At 37.1% G+C, this 17,988-nt stretch overlaps 2 protein-coding genes across 3 annotated transcripts; one reads left to right on the top strand and one right to left on the bottom strand.

The window, feature by feature from the left end:
- The first annotated feature begins 1,769 nt into the window (after positions 1-1,769).
- On the top strand, positions 1,770-9,255 carry LOC115921555. Of its 2 annotated transcripts, XM_030979094.1 has the most exons (5): positions 1,770-1,929; positions 5,946-5,993; positions 7,683-7,781; positions 8,575-8,601; positions 8,931-9,255. In XM_030979094.1, exons 1-5 carry the CDS (start codon positions 1,879-1,881, stop codon positions 9,171-9,173), a joined length of 468 nt encoding a protein of 155 aa, XP_030834954.1. In that variant the 5' UTR covers positions 1,770-1,878; the 3' UTR covers positions 9,174-9,255. The 2 variants fall into 2 exon arrangements, with proteins under 2 accessions (XP_030834954.1, XP_030834953.1); XM_030979093.1 differs by lacking the exons at positions 1,770-1,929; positions 5,946-5,993; positions 7,683-7,781 and adding an exon at positions 7,789-8,000.
- A 5,697-nt stretch (positions 9,256-14,952) lies between these two features.
- On the bottom strand, positions 14,953-17,623 carry LOC579010 (nodal). Its single transcript, NM_001098449.1, is given in 2 exon segments — positions 14,953-15,971; positions 17,290-17,623. Coding segments are annotated over 2 exon segments (1,353 nt in total).
- Between the last annotated feature and the right edge of the window lie 365 nt (positions 17,624-17,988).

The following is a 17,988-nucleotide window of genomic DNA, read 5'->3' as shown; positions in this document are numbered from 1 at the left end:
TTCCAGTTAGAATTCATTTCCAGTTGCACAATTGGTTCCAATTGGAAATATTTCCAGTTACCCAACTGGATCCAATTGAAACCAGTTAATTTGCATATTATCTGCTTGTGTGCAGATCAATGTTTTATGTAATTTATTTTGATTTACAATGTACTTATCAATTAATTTTCATTTGCAAGTAATGCATTTGTTTTAGATAAATATAAAGATTTATTAGCAATGATAAGCATGTTCATTAGTTACATATTTTTGTAATTACACAGATTAAAAGTTGATTAGTAAAACACTAACCATGTACAAAATACATCAAATACAAAAATATATAATGGCAATGCCTTCCTTGTTGGTAAATTGGTAAATCAATAATGATCAATCAAAATCGATTTTAGCAACTGTCCACCAAAAAAAAGTAGGCGTTGTGGCGTGCGCCTGTAATCCAGCTAAAAAGTGGAAGTTACAAACTGATTCAGCCGAGGACGCAGGTTCGAAACTGAGTCACGTCTTTCGGATGGTGACGTTTAAAGGTCGGTCCCAGACGTAAATAATCATATCTGATTGATACACGTCTGTAAAAACCCAATACACACACACACACACACACACTTGTAAGTACATTATATGGTCTGCATATTATGATGCCCTTTACATTGTACTTAATGTAGACACATATAATAATGCTTCTTCGTTGACATGAGCGATAATTAGTGCAAGAGCTAATTAACTTATAACTAATTAAGTTTATGCCAACTGTAAGTTTCAATTGGATCCAATTAAAACCAATTGAAACCAGTTGAAACCAATTGAAACCAGTTGAAACCAATTGAAACCAATTGAAGCCAACTGGTTTCAATAGGGAAATTGGAACAACTGGTTCCAGTTGAAACCAATTAGGCAACTGGAACCAGTTGGCAATTGGTTTCAACTGGTTTCAATTGGAACCAGTTGGCAATTGGTTTCAACTGGTTTCAATTGAAACCAGTTGGCAACTGGTTTCAATTGGAACCAGTTGTTCCAATTTCCCTATTGAAACCAGTTGGCAACTGGTTTCAATTGGTTTTGCTCCAATTGGTTTCAACTGGATTTTGGTCCTGGGATATGCATTAAATTTGGTTACATTACGAAAATGGCCTATTGTTGAGACTGAGTAGAATGAGGAACTGTATATTTTGTCCTCTTTCTTTGTCTAGCTGTCATGTTCATAGTGTTACTTTCTGCATGCATTTATATCGTCGAGTGCAATCTAAAAGATTTCTAATTGTCAACATGGGCAGTTGAGTACGTTGACACGCATATGATCAGTCGGCGTTCGTCGTGTTCTCGTCTACTCAATCTAAAAGTCCCTAATGTCTTGTAATGCCCTCCCATATAGTTGGCATCAGTACACCACTGCAAAGAGTTCGTTCCTTAATACAATAGGTCCATCACAATGTATAGAACAAGAGGAGAGGACGTTTAATGCTACGATTACCTAAATGCAGTACGAAACAAAATGGGACTCTTTCCATTTTTTTTAATTCGAGCAAACATGCAAAGCTGTGGAATTTACCCATAGGAAGAAAAAACAAGATCATCATCTCGTAAAAAACACCATATATCTATTCATCTATCTATCTATCTATATCTAGCTATATATCTATTTATCTCTCTATCATCGGCCATCCAAACTGTTTATCCCGAGGGGCCGGGGGAGGGGGGAGGGGGAGGGGGGGGGGGGGGGGGGGGGGGGGTACGACTAACCTCGGCCTCAACCTCGTACGCGCAGCGCAGTCATGTGATCACAACAGACTTGGCTCGAGCGAAACTCATCAGATTCAGTCATCTTGTTTAATTTCATCGCGATATACCGTATTCGATTGCGGCACAGGCACAGCAGACAAGATGGACAGTTCACCGTCTGGACCAGTGTATCATGAAATTTCCCCGATGATGGTGAGTAGATTAAATGAGCGTGATTTTAGTTTAAAACGTGAAAGATTAGAATAGAATTTAGAAGTCGGAAATACACTACATCAATATGTACATGTGGGAACAGAACTGGACAATGCAATCAAACTAAATGACCTGTTTAATGTACGTATGTAGATCTAGATCTAGACTCTAGGCTTAGTATTATGATGTATCATGGGGAGCCCACTGTAGAAGTATCCCTGTTTATATTCTAAAGAGTAAAATGTTCCAATATTTTCATTTAAATTTATTTTAAAATCATAATGAATATTTCTACCTTCCAAAAGTTTTCGGGGCAAACAAGTCAAAAGCAAAATAATTTTCACAACAAGAAAAAATGGCCAACTGCAGCTAGTAAGTAGCCGCTAGGCCAGGGGCCCATTCCTCGAAGCCGTCATAAGTCTAACTTCTTGATTAAATCAGCATTAGTGGCTACTTGTTCGCTACGTGTTTTACGAAGCCCTCTTTGCCAAGATCAACGACAACATCCTGACTAAGTTATGACGCCTGAGACCAGGGGCCCGTTCCTACAAACCGTCATAAGTCTAACTTCTTGACTAAATCAGCGTTATTGAGCAACTTGTCCGCTACGTGTTTCACCAAGCCCTCTTTGCCAAGATCAACGACAACATCCTGACTAAGGAGTTATGACACCTCTGACACCGTCGTATCTCTGTCATAACTATTTAGTCGATGGGCAGCGCCATCACATGTCATTTATTGGGTAGACTATGGCTGGCAAAAAAGGACAATAAATCCTCCAACTATGATTTTTCTACACATTCACTTAAACAGTGAATTATTGTTTTTTGTATTTGATAATCTCATGAAAATATGCCATGTTTGTATTTAAGGATTTTCCCCCTTAAAGGTACTATGATGTCCCTTTTGCAGCCAACGTCAAATGCTGTAGAACTTTGCAGGAATTATGAATATATGTCATGTATGTCCTATCTGTGAAATGTAAACGTTAGCAGTGTCCTCATATTCAAGTTATGCAAGGAAACCTGTTTACCTGCTAGACTTCACTGTCAGACGCTATTGAGTGTCTAACTGGCTTGTTTTCTTCTTTGGTAACAAGTTTAACAACATACATGAAAAGAGTTGTAAAGGGTACATGAGCATTTATCTACATCAATAACCCACTTCTTGTGATGGCCAAGATTAAACTGATTGAATCTTTGCGCAGCATAAAACGTATGACCATTTGGTACAATTGTCTGAAAATCAAGACTATTACTTTTGGGCTCTATAGCCCTAAAGTCGATTTGACAACTAATAGTCGTTATTTTCCCACTTGAAGACATTTTAAAGCCCCACCTTTTTTAGGGAAGTTCTAAATTAGTATTATCTTTCAAATGCAGTTGGAATTTAACTTTTTCATTTTTTGGGCCTGCAAATGGGACATAGTACCTTTAAATAAACTGATTATACGCCTTTATTTCCACATTGTAAACTCATCGAAGGGATATGTATTTTGCCACGGCAGGCAAGCCATAGTTTGAAGTGTATTCTTTAGTTTTCAGACCCATATTAATTTCGAGATGAATTTTATTTTCAATTATGCAAAGTGAATGGTTTAAACATATGTTTTAACGTTTGAAATATTGAAGTTCTGTAATTTTTATATTGTGCTGACGCCAAAAACATTGAACACAAATTTCATTACATCGTATTTTTTCAAAGAATAATATAAGGGTGTATTTTTATAAACTATCAAATGAAAATATTCGGGGGGTGCCCATCTCAACAACAAAACTGATTCACTGGTCATGTAATGAAAAACTCACAATTATATTTTACAAGTACTTCAATTGTTTAATCTACACAAATTTGGAAGTATATTGGATCTCTTATTTCTTGGTATCATTTTTAATCTTTTTTATTACTAATTCACTTAAATAATTGCATTTTCCCTAATATTAATTTTGTAATAATCTGGTGGTATTGCGACTAAGGCTAATTCTCGGCTCCTCTTCTCGCCGATAATATCACGAGATACTAGCTAGTAAGCTCTTTGTGAAACGGTTTAGGAAGATCAGAGACATCTCCGTAGTTGGCGGATAAAGTTATGACTGTCTTGTCGTTGGTTTCTAGGAACGAGCCCCAGGAGACACCGTCATATCTCTGTCAAGTGTCATAACTTTTTAGTCGATGGGCAGCGCCATCACATGTCATTTTAAAAAAAGACAATTAATCCTCTAACTATGATTTTTCTCCACATTTTTATTCACTTAAACGGTGAGTTATCATTTTTTATATTTGATAATCTTATGAAAATATGCCATGTTTATATTCAAGGATTTTCCCACTTAACTAAACTGATTATACGCCTTTATTTCCACATCGTAAAATGCCCGAAGGGATGGGTTTTCTTCCTGGTAGGCAAGCCATAGTCAGAAGTGTATTCTCTATTTTTCAGACCCATATTAATTTTGAGATGAATTCTATATCCAAATGTGTAAACTGAATAGTTTAAAACATGTGTTTCAACGTTTGGAATGTTGAAGTTTTGTCATTTTGATAATGTGCTGACGCCTAAAACATTGGACAAAAATTTCATAACATCATATTTTTTCTAAGAATAATATAAAGGTGAATTTTATAAGCTATCAAATGAAAATATCCGGGGGGCACCCATCTCAAGAAAAAAACTGATTCACCGGTCATGTAATGAAATACTCACAATTATATTTTACAAGTACTTCAATTGTATCAATTCAATCTCTTATTTCCTGGTATCATTTTCAATCTTTTTTATTCCTAATTCATTTAAATAATTGCAGTTTTCCTAAAATTACTTTTTTTTATAATCCGGTGGTATTGCGACTAATACCCTTTTCTAACTGCACTGATTTTCATCGGATGCATCCGGACGCATCCGATGAAACGGCCAGTTAGAAAGCAACAGAGGAGAAAAAGGCGATTAAATAGCCGATGAAAAGAAGAGAAATAGGCGATTAAATTCTCCTGCTCAAGAGTAGGAGAAATTCTCATTCTATCAGTGTGACACCGATGAAACTGCCAGTTAGAAAACGTTCGGGAGAAAAAGGCGATTAAAACAGCGATTAAAATGGTCAAAGGTCGCAGTATACGCGCTTTATCGTAACAAGCTGTGTTTGTTGACTTAGTTAACATGCTGCATGCTAGCTAGATGGAGCGCGGGCTTAATAATTACGCAATAATTCTTCACTTCCGGCAAGGGCTCGCCACAGCGAGTGAATTTCACCGGCAGTTAGAAAGCGACATGGGGAAAACTGCGGTTTCACCTTTGTTTACATAAGGAAAATTCAATCAGTATTTTCATCGGTGTGAATCCGATAGAAGCCAGTTAGAAAGCAGTATTAGGCTATGTCTTGGCTCTTCCTTTTGCCGATAGTATCGATTTCACAAGATACTAGCTAATAAGCTCTTCGTGAACAGTTTAGGAAGATCAGAAACATCTCCGTAGTTGGCGAATAAAGTTATGACTGTCTTGTTGTTGGGTTCAAGGAACGGGCCCCAGGGCTCTATTAAATTTAAAGGCTGTAGGCCTGTAAATAATGCTGTATTGTCCAGGCAGCCATTTAATTGTAATATTCATTGACAATGGTCAATGACACCGGACATTGAAAACACAAAAGCTTCCCTCATATCACGTATCTTGTCATTCATTCATTTTTACAAACATTTGATTTGGGGATTTTTTATGTGAAAGATAGCATTTTAAGGCTTGGGAATAAAATCTCTAAATAAACCATTTTTTCTTCAATATTTTTGTACTGTATGCATCAATGCAGACATCGGCAACAAGTCGATGTAAATAATGGTTGTCTGGACAGGTTGGTTATCCGCAAATTTGATTTTTAAACAGTAATTTGAAGAAGTTAACATGCGATTCTTTGTCCCATTCATCTTCCTCTTTCCTTCTCTCTCTCTCTCTCTCTCTCTTCTCTCTCTCTCTCTCTCTCTCTCTGTCTCTCTCTCTCTCTGTCTCTCTCTCACATTTGTTATTTCAGCTATGGTTGCGGAGGATATATTCAGGCATCACTATTATCATGGTAGCGGTAAGTATTTCTTAAAAAGTCCAGGAACACCAGTCACCATGCATGTAAAAATAACACTGTCTATTTGGTAAAAGTATTATTAGCCTAAGAGTATTCATAACATCAGCATTCTAGATTGTATTTCTTTAAAAGGAAAAGGAAAATGCAAAATCAAATATTGAAATTGCACTATAATTTTTTTTAAGAAGATAGTATGATACTGTCACAGAATACTTGCTGTGTACAGAAGTTCATTCCAATTCAATATCCATGCAAGGCCTTACTTAGTGTACATTTCCTGTGTCTTAGTGTGTTTATCAAACATAAGGTTATAGAGCTCTAAACTGATGAATAATGATGTATCTTTTGAATGCATTAGTGCTGTAACATCACGGATATCTCCAATTCCGTTTATCAGCCAGTCAAAACCGGACGATTTAAGGTTAAAGGTAAAGACCAGTATTGGAAACGCCCCAATTTCAAAAAATGAAATGGAAGCTCTTATTACCAATCATGTGAAAGAATATGTTTTGACTAATACATGATGATACAAATTTTGCCGGGGAAACCACCTACTAATTGATATATTTGGTAAATTAGTTTATCTATTGGCCTGTGAGAGATAAATGCATGTGTCGCGCACGTGTGCGTAGTCCCATATACATCTTTCTGTGTACAGTGCTTGTAACTTTCTGAAGACTGGGCCAAATTTCTTATCATTTTGATGATTCCAGAACCTTACAGTACACACCAATACTCATATGCTAGATGATCAACCTTTTCTGATCGATTCCACAACGTTTCTTTCACAATGCAATCGCATTACCATAACTGGTCTTTATCTTTAAACGTTCTTTTTTTTGGGGGGGGGGGGCCGACTCCGTCGGAAGCAAGCCAGGTCTGTGTTAAAAAACCCGCGCGGGAAGGACATTCATGTAACTGCGAGGTGCACTTGAAGGCGCCGATTTGTGCTTGTGAACTTGTCACAAATAGTAACAATGTCGTTTTTAGAAGAATGTGTAAGATCATTAATGTAAATTAAAAACAGTAGAGGACCTAGGATAGAACCTTGTGGTACGCCGTGTGTAATAGAAGAAATATTGGAGGAATTATTATTATAAACTACATATTGAGATCTATTACAAAGATTACTTTCAAACCAAGATGACAGACAAATTTGAGTGTCGTTCTAGTTTCTGAGTGGTGAGTCAACACACCGATTACTGAGCTGGGAGACATTGCCAGGCATAGTGCCAGGTGGAAGGGCATAAATCGAAACTTAAAAAAAAAAAGTTAAACGTTTGACTACAGCACTAGAATGCATTGTGTACCCACATTGTATGTTTTCATTTGCGGATTTACAGAAGAATGACATGAATATCCTGGAAATCAAAGAAAATTTTGAAATATTTGACTTCTACATATGTCTGGGGGGGGGGGGGGGGGGGGGGGAGTGTTATTACGTTAGAGAGAGGGGATAGTTAGTGGGAGGGGGGTAGTTAATTTTGAGGGGGTACTTGATCTAGGGGGGTAATCGCTCTTAGGGAATAATTTTCAGGGGATGATATCCCGGATAGTTGTCAATGTCATAATGTGATAATGTGTGTTAACTGTATGTGTATGTTTTGTTCTGTATCCGTAGAACTAGTCCATATTGGTAGCAGTGATTCATGTAACTTCATGTTTTCCTTTCTTTCATTTGTTTTACAGCTGGCCATGTTATTCTGCTTAATCAAAGGAAAAGGAGATGGCACATTTTATCTCCTCTTTGTGAATCTAGTCATCAGCTGTGTAATCATATCATTTCTGGTGAGTAGGTTGCTTATAATGCTACAGTCACAAAGGTTCGTACGAACGATAATTGAGTACGAATCTCCCTGTTTTTCCATTGTCTTCCCGAATTTCTATTGTCTGAAAATCATACGTACGGCGTTGGTAGCAGTTCGTAATGGCATTTGTGACCGAGGCTTTAGGTTTCATCTCCCCTTTGTGAATTTAGTCATCAGCTGTGTAATCATATCATTTCTGGTGAGTAGGTTGCAGCCTGTGTGAGTAATATATTACAATTTAATACCTTACTGGGCCATTATTTATAAAAACCTGACAAAGTTAGGCTAGTATTCATTCAACTATATGGGCTCCAGTATGTAGATGTATGAGGTCAGTTTACAACTATGCCTACTGATGCTTGAGTGGACCTACAGTATATGTACAGTCAAACCTGCTTTAGTGACCACCTGTTTACAAATAACACCTGTCTACAAAGACCTTATTTTTAGTTTCCTTGAAAATGGTTTCTCATTGAAACATTTACTAAAGGAACCTGTCTACAAAGACTTTGTAGACAGGTTTGACCGTATATGAAAAACAACTATTGTGCCGATTAGGATGTTCCTTCCCATAAATGAATAAAGAAATAAATGAATCAATCAAACCTGAGCAAATCTTGGTCCTCCTGGTGAATCATACTTACTTGTTAGCCCTGTTTTTCTCTTATGTTCATTTTCTATGTTTTTCTGTCTCTGTGATTGGTTTTCTGTTAAAATCAGTTGTGACTTATTATTTTCTTGTTTTTTTTTCTTCTCCATATCTGTTTGAACAGCTTTGGTGGTACAGAACGGGAGACTTGGTAAGTTAAACATTCTTTAAATATTCGTTTAAATAATAATTTTTGTTGTTGTGGGATTTAGGGTTAAATTTAGATGGCCCATGATGATGCCAGATTATGACAATTCATTTAAGAAGGGTTAAGATTGCCTACAAGATTGAATTACATTGATACAGCATGGTTTTTAGGAATGGTGTAGATGTTTAAGGTTACTGCTCTCTTTTCTGTCTGAAATGTTCTACAGTGTACTAGGATGCCAATAAAAGTTGGTTCAATATGCTGCCATACACTTCACCTATTGTATACATTTTAAGGTTTGTCTCTCATTTTCTTCTGATATTCTCTTCCAGAGTGCCAATAAATTCTGGTTCATCATCCTGGTGGCTAGCGTCATTATCTTCCAGTGCATCACCACCGACATCTTCGTCTTCAATCATGAGCAGTACTACGCTCCTACTACCACAGCTCCTCCAACCGCCTACACGTTAGTCACACCCAACAAGACAACCCCCACCCCTGCTCCACCAGCCTTCCAGAATACCATGGACAGTATGTTTACACAGGCAAATGTAGCAGCTCCTCCAGAGGGGTAAGACCGTGCCCCCCTCCACCACCACCACCACCACCACCATTAAGCCTTGTTCACATTTAAAGATAAAGGTGAGTTCTGGTCATCCGATTGCATTGTGAAAGAAAAGGTGTGGATGGATCAGAAAAAGTTGGTCATGTAGCATGTAAGTATTGGTGTGTACTGCAAAGTTCTGGAGTCATCAAAATCATAATAAATTTGGCCCAGTCTTGGTAAAGTAACAAGCACTGTACACAGAAAGATGTATATGGGACTACACAAATGATGTCGGGGCTACTAACCTTGATTTCCTTATCTTTCTATGCTCATTACTCAGCCAGTATACATTTTCTACCAAAATTATTTGGGCAAATGACATTTATTTGTAATCTCGAACATTCATTGTAAGTTTCGTTTGATTCTGTGAGAATTCATTTTCTTTTTTTACCAGAGCTCACCTTTATCTTTAATGCCGTAAGGTAGCTTAGCGAAACGTAGTGGCATGAAAAGATGCATCCGGAATACAAAAGGCACCATAAGTAGTGATGTCTGTTACTTAAAAGTTATTTTTTAACGTATCTGAATGTAAGTTTAGGTAACATAGAGCCTGATCAAGATATATATTTACCAGCTCCATATCCTAATGATATGGTTCTACTTTGTGTCATAAAATTATGATTTTTACAATTATGCATTTTGCATTCCATTTTTGTGCCACTATATTTCACTAAGTTACCTAAGCCACATACCCTCCCCCCCCCCCCCCCCGAAAAAAAAAGAGCAAAATTAATGTTGGAAACATATTTTCATGTTAATGAATGATAGATATGAGTGGATGAAAATAAAGTAACCTCACTAAAAAGACTGTTAAGCATGATTCCTAATTGATGTGTAAAACGGAACAGATAATGTGAAGTGCAATAATCTTATTATGCTCCAGCGATTTTCTTTTGAGGCATTCAAGTGCATTGGGTGTGAACAAGTCTCTATGGGTAAAACTTGATAAACAAATCTTGCCAACTTGTGGTAGATATGAAAGACGGAGACCGCCCTGATATTGAGTTGATTTCTAAGCAGAAAAATGAGAAACACAGGGTAGTGAAAGCTTGAGCAAATCCTGATGAATTTTATTTTTATTTTTTTTTTTTTTTTTGAAGTTGCAATCTACCAAACACAAATTAACAGCTCTGTGATGTATATTGCAAGGCCCCCTCCCATTTAATCAGAAATGTTTATTTTTCCTCTAGAAAACGTTCAATGAGACAAGCACTCTAAATATAATTATTGCAAATATGTTTCTGTACAACCCATGTATGGAAAACATTTATTCTATCATCTATAACTAATATAATGATAGTTTATGAAATTTTATGTACAGAGCAAATGGGAGATGACCGAGCAAGATACGTTGCATTGTTGCTGATCAATGTTTGATTGATCGCAAGTTCAAAATTATTATTATTATTATTTTAGATATGGAATTTTTTTCAAACTTTCACTGACCTGTTCCTCTCATTCTTCTGCGTCTAGTAAAACCAACTCAATACATGGAATCTCTAAATATTTAGAGTAGTTAGATTGAATGATTGCAAATATGGATTTTTGATATCTTATAGTACTATTTTTCCAATTTTTGTTGTTACTGGTGCTTCTAATAGTAATGATTATGGAGGCGCGATTCAAATTTGATATCGAACACTCTTAAATTAGTAGAGATACTTTTTAACACACCGTATATCGAATTATATGCTGCTTTTTAATATCCATTACCCATTTAACACATGTGTGGAGAGCAATGCAGACAACATACACTGCCTGAGGACAGATGATGGGGCTTGAACCCACAACCTTGGCATTCCAAGTCAATTTATGAAACCACTCTTCTCCTACACCTCTTCATCGATACCACTCACTATAACCGGGGTAATCATATATCTGTTAAGCGCTTAGATACACATCGTTGTATCCAGTGGCGTACGCAGGATTTTTTCAAGGGGGGGGGGGTTTAATATTTTGAAATCGGGCCAAAAATTTCGCAACGACTCAGCCAGCCGCTGACTAAGCGGACATTTTTTTTTTTCTTGGTCCCAAAATTTGAAAATTTGACCGATCGACATTCCGTTTCGTTGGGGGGGGGGGGGGGGGGGTAAGGTCATCTTTTTTAGGTCGTCCATTGGGATTTTCTTTTTTTTTCTTTTTTTTAACCAAAAGATATTTACCAAAAAAAAAAAGGAGAAAATCACAACTCATAAGGGGGGGTTTTCTCAAAAAACATACATATTAAAAAAACTGCGTACGTGCCTGGTTTTATCGATGTATTGGGCGCTATATAAAAGTGGAATATTATTATTACATTGTAGTCACCTCTCACTCTATCTATTCTCTTTCTTTGTCTCTTTGAATAGAAATAGAATGGGACTAATGAATGCTAGCACATTTCAGTCAAGGTCACATAATTGTGTAAATTGCTTTCTTCTTAATAAATATATTTTGAACAAGATGACCACTTGTTAAAGATACTATGTCCCTTTTGCAGCCAACCCTCAAATTCTGTAGAACTTTGCAGGAATTATGAATATGTCATGTATATCCTATCTGTGAAATTTAAACGTTAGCAGTGTCCTTTCAAGCCCCATTCTTTTAAGGGGAGTTCTAAATTAGTATTATCTTTCAAATGACATTGGAATTTAACCTTTTCATTTTGGGGGCCTGCAAATGGGACATAGTACCTTTAATAAATATATTTTGAACAAGATGACCTCTTGTTAAGAATAGTATATATATATATATATATATATATATATAACTATATTATAGTAAAGTGTATGAACATTCCATTGTTAGGGAACATGTGATCAATAGATCTTTCACTGTTTATGAGAGATTAGGTAACCTTAACATTATGTTTTTTATTTGTATATTTGAAAGTTTCTTAGATATGTGATTAATGTTTTTTAAACTAAGATAAGGTTTGTGTGGGGTGGTATTCTGCAAACGATTTCATCTTTTATGTTAGTAAAACAATGTTATTTGTCATTAAAAAAATAAGTTGTTGGTAATACTGATTTGATAGCTGCATTCGCTTAAGGTTAAAAGTGGCATCTGAGCGAACACTAATGGTACTAGGTGTTAGCTCTGCTTAATTTGAGTTTGTTATGACAAGCAAGATTATTTTCCTTATCAAAAACAGATTTACAATTGTGAAAATGTGAGTTATGCAATATATATTATTCAAAATGTTGCCCCTTTTCAGATGAGTGCATCTATAGAAGTATGTATTGGAAGTTTAGAACTGGCAACGTATAGAGAATTTATCAAATTGTTTTACTATGAAACTATGTATGAATATTATCATGCATACCAAACAAACCTTTTACTTTATTTTCTTCAAATACTGCTTATGGTGCCAGGGAAAAATGTTAGCAGACATTTTTTGGTCAAGGTTTTTTTTCTCATTATTTTGAAAAATAATTACTGTTTTAGTTCACTTTGATTAAATAAGTTTTGTTTTTGTTGATCATAAGAGAAGTTGATATTTAGGAGCCTGTGCATCATCGACTGAAACGTATAAACATGTTGGAAATAGTCCCATGGGGTTGATATGAAATAATTTCCAATGTTTGAATCCTTTTGGATTAATTTTGTTGTCATATGGGAAGGTAAGATTTAAACTGTACCTTTGAGCCTGTCATACAAATGGGAAATCAGTAGGCGTTGTCCCCCAAAATCCAGATTTTATTTATCCTCTTAATTGCTGTCTGTCATCAATTCACATTAAAAATCCTCTAACGAAGCAAGAAAATTCTCCCTTGAAAGGATTTTTCAAGGGATTTTTAAAGTTATTTTTCTATGTGACACCGCCTAGTGTGTACTAGGTCGAAGATAGTTGTGCATTCCATTTTAACATTCCTGTTTTGGAAGTACAATTTTGAAAAAAATCGTTGATGTTTACAGTAGCACTGCCTAGTAGTAATTATAGTAAGGATTGATTTCTGAAGTTGAATTTAATGTTTACCAGTAGAAAGACACCCTCCCAACGATTATACCGCTTTTCTGGCCCAGGTAAATCAATTGAAAATGTGAAGAGAGAAGGTAATGTTTTTTTGTTTACCTCTTCTTTTAAAAAAGTGCAATTGTGTCTACACTACACACTGTCTAGTTTCTAGTAAGCATTGATACTAAAGTTGTATTTAATGTTAGACCACCATCACCGATTTCTTTTCTTTTTTTGATTTTTATTTTTTGAACTTTTTTTGTTGATTTTTTTTAATTTTCTTTTTCTGATTTTTTTTTGTTCATTTTTTTGTTGAATTTTTTTTTTTACCTCTTCTTTAAAAAAAAGTGCAATTGTGCCTACACGTCACACAAGTGATTATGTGGCTATTAATTGCATCACACTTGACACTGCAAATGCTGTTTTACTCAATGTTAGTCCACCATCACCAATTTTTTTTTTCTTTTCAACCTCTTCTTTAACAAAAGAAAGAAAGTGCGATTATGTTTTCACTGCACGAAATTGAGTGCGTGGCTACTACTTGCACTTGGAACTGCAAAAGAATGTATGTAGTCCATCATAACGAAAAAATATGGCCACATATATCTTTTTCTTTTTTCCCCCTGAAATATTGTCAAAGTAACATGGCGCATGAGCGATGCAGCTCTTTTGGTCTTCCTATGTACATAATAATTCTCACAAGTTTGAATAAGTTGAGAAATTTGATAAAATTAAAATTAGAATCTTTCTTGATGAGTGAGACTGATCGTCTTTAAAACATGCATTGTACATGTATGGCCCTTCCAGACTTTTTGTCCCCTCTTTGTATCTCTCTTTCTACTCCAACCCTCCTCTATATTTCTCTCTCTTTCTCTCTCTCTCTCTCTCTCTCTCTCTCTCTCTCTCTCTCTCTTTCTCTCTCGCTCTCTCTCTCAATCTAGAATGTCTTTCTCTTTCTCCTCTCTCATGTGTTAAGCATTCTCTTGACTCGGTCCATACATATGTTGAAGGATTTCCTACTTAAACAGGAGAATGTACTTACCAGCTTTTTTCGTGATACTTACCTAGAGGTTTAGATTTGCCATTTAGAATTGGAATTACCGTTAGTAACAGTTCTTATGTAAGCATTTACATACTTATTAAAGAGGTCACAAATGAATCAAGAATCATAACAAAGGTTTTTGAATTTATAATTGCTTTATTTTTAATAATATGCATATTCTCTGAATTGATAATTTACACACAAATATACAATAAATAAAAGTACATTTTAAAATGCATAGCTAGGGCTATGTGCTCGGATACATTATGTATCCAAATTTGTAGAAGAACATAATTACTATAGTACTGAGTACATTATTTCTATTTGTATTACCTTGGAAAGTCGATGAAATTGAAAATATCATGAATGGTTTGATAATAAAACGTTCATCAAACTTCGATAACGCATTTTCCGTCTCTCAATTCTAGATTTTGTTGTATGCGTCTAACTTGTGCGGGTAATATCTCCCCACAAAATTAGGTGGTACCGCGCCCCCATGTGCCATGTACCTCTCGTATTCAATTGTTTCGAAGTCTGCAAAAACTTATGAAAAATACATTCATTCATAAGGTAAATATAAAACAAGTAAAAATCGCAAAGAAAATCAATCGACGGGTTAACAAAAAAAATACGATAATAAAAAGAGCCAAGATTGCAGTTTCTTTAAGATTGCTGATCGAGTCTACTTGATCACCCAATCCATGTGGGCGTTCAAAAGAGTTTGGCAAATTGTAAGAGTTCAGAGTTCAAGGCAAAGGCCTAGTCACGTTACCGGCAACCGCACTCCTCTACGATCATGTTCTCGTGATGTCGAACCAAGACTGCTCCCTCCTCGAAGTACAGCATGCTGAGTGGTCGAAGTATAGTTGGTACGCAGCAAGGTTCAGGTGTCCGTCTCTCGGGTTGGTGGAGTCGAACCAGGTCCTGCATGACTGCGTGGTTGCTTGGGTTGTCGCGGCTGTCAAGAGGTCCCTTACACGTACCGACGCAACGGTAGGCGTTGAACTGCTTTGGGTAGATGATCCATTCGTCCCAGCCGATTCGACCGAAATCAACGTCCATATCAATTCGACGACAAGGCCCAGATTGCTCTCGTTCCAAGCGAAGCTTTTCGTCCATTTTGTGTTTGTGTTCGTCGCGTTGAAGCTTGCGTAGATCTTTCTGCTTCTTGCGGCGACGAGCTTCATCTGTTGATCGTCGAGCACGGGTACGCACCGAACCGTGAGCATCGGAGAGAATGATCGGAGAGGTAGGGGCACGAGAAAAGACGACGAGCGTCACGTCAGTAACGGAGAGCTGATTGGTAGCTCCGTGGTCTTCGCTCGAAACATCGTCAGAGTCAAGTGCGATATCATCCAAGACATCTTCTGTTTGAATGTCGGCTGCAAGAAGGGCTTTGAGAACATTCTTGTCGTGGTCAGCTTCTGATTCGATGAGTGCTTTGGCGCGTAGCTCGATGCTGTACTCCATTGGGGATGTTGCGTCTTTGGTCGTTGCGATCCACTGTTTGACGATCTTGGTGATGTCGAACACCTCCCTGCCATCGAAGTCGTCGTGGCGAGCGTCGATGTCCCTTGAATGAATCAGCTTGCGTTGCTGACACATGCCGTCGTCGCAGGAGACGTTGACCCACTGGTGGAGTTGGATGACGAAACGATGCGACTGCTCTGAGGTGGCATTGAGTTCAACTCGGAGCTCGCTGAGATGGACAGCTTCGTTGGCGGGCTGGTCAAACGTCGGGAAAGAGGTCACCCATGTCATCACAAGGTCGGAAGAAGATTTGACATCTGAAATAAAAAGAAAGAAAAGAACATTTGATTAGTTAAATTATCAACAGACAAGCAAGATACATTTGTTTTTATACAAGTCAAAGTAAGGTAATGACATTACATTTTATGAAGAACCGATGGCAAATCATATTAATAGTTATGTCTACATCCCAGCTCGATACCAGACGAGAATATTATTAACCCAGCCATTTCAGTGTACTAGTGCGACGTATCAATTTTGGGCTTTGTTCTGAGAGCCCATAGTTTAACTCATTCAGTCTCGACCCACAAAAGGCTTCAGAAGCCAGGCTATTAAAGCAACCACTCGAATGAAAAGCGCTACCCCCGCCATGCTCCCCACACAGAGGACTCGAACTTCGGCGTTCGGATGGACCCTCGAACAAAAGAGTCTCGTCCCATCCCTTTTATTCTTCTTCTTTGTGATAAAGCGGGTGTGAAAGGGTTAATCGTTTTCATGATGAATGCCTCTTTTCACCTTGATAGATTATCCGGTAACGGAAAGGCTCAGACGAGTTAATTAGAAAACAATTTGGGGCAGAATTTACAGCCACTTCGTACAGGTGTTTGAGAGGTGAGGGGGGAGAGACTCAAAAACAAAGTCAATGAAAAAGACTCGACTAGCACATGTGCACGATAGTCTAATCTTCCCGTAAATAGTAAGAAAGTAATTTTGATTTCGCTCAACTGAAATACATTTGCCCGCAAAATTGAAACAATACCAAATTAACCTTACATACATATCATTCAAAGTTGTTTATCTAATGCTGAATAAACACTACTTTATGTTTAGTTTTCACGAAGCGATATACCATACGATGTTCTAATGGCCCTTACAAACTTTAGAACAAACATCCGAACGTAATGCACTTAATCAAGTCATAAACAAACAAAAAGTAAATTTTGCGTGAGCTTAAGATTTTTATTGCTTCCTGAAAATGTAAACAATCTATTGAAACCTTACCGCGACTTTGATAACAAACACGGAGAAGTTAATGTAAAATGGATTATTCAACAACCAGCAAGAATCAATCGAACACAAATCGAAATGTAAATAAATCATGCAATCTTCATAATAATTTTCTTTCTGTTTTATTAATCAGAAACTGGTCATTAAATGCCATTTTGTAAATGTTTGTTATCAACTTTTACAACCAGAAATATTCTATTTTCGTCAACAAGAATTATTATCCTTGTTACCAACTAGATTCTCGCATTGAATCGCATGATTTACCCACACACAGCACATACAACACGTGAAATATATAATATCAAATATTGTCGAAATAGATAATAAGATTCACAATTGTTTTCTTACCTTGAATGGCACCAATGTAGTTCCGTACTGTGTCCGCCTCCTCAATGGCTTGGCATTCTTCCTTGGATGGGTTGACAAGATTATGTCCAGTGTAGAGAGACTCAAACAATTCCACCATGTACATCGTCGACGAGTTCGTATGCTGATCGACGCTGATGAGGGCGTCCGGTGTGATAAGAGGTAGAGTATTCCGTCTGGTGCGACTTGAGGCCACGACGTCGTCGCTCAGAGATGAGGCCGTCTCATGTAGGAATGGAGCAAAAAAGGCACTCACTGATGTGACAAAAAACAAGCAGACGACAGCCGCCAAGTGGAGATCCGATGAACGATGCATGGTTAAAAGTCCTTAAAAATATTCCGAAGCTTCGCTGGAACGATGTCGTCACTGGGATGTCTCAGCTCTCTGAAATGTAGAAACCCTTTGATGAGATGAGTCCAGGCTGATGATGAGGTGAGTCCAGGCTGATGATGAGCGTTGCAGGTAATCTTTCAATAATCTCTTGTCGAAGCTTGCACAAACACACTTTGTGACTTTAATTAATTTTTTACTTCAAATTTGAGAGTACTTGAGAAATTGTTAGCGTGATGTTGTCTTGGTTAGAGTTTCTGACGAAATAATGAAGGTGAAAGTGAGCCAGACATCTTAAATACTTGAGACCTTACCTTCCCAGACACTACTCTCGCCTTGCCACACTAATC

Source organism: Strongylocentrotus purpuratus, unplaced genomic scaffold, assembly GCF_000002235.5.
Source record: "Strongylocentrotus purpuratus isolate Spur 01 unplaced genomic scaffold, Spur_5.0 spur5_scaffold_10, whole genome shotgun sequence".
Lineage (NCBI taxonomy): Eukaryota > Metazoa > Echinodermata > Echinoidea > Camarodonta > Strongylocentrotidae > Strongylocentrotus > Strongylocentrotus purpuratus.
The sequence above is the reverse complement of the archived record's forward strand: the minus strand, read 5'-3'. Positions and strand labels throughout refer to the sequence as shown.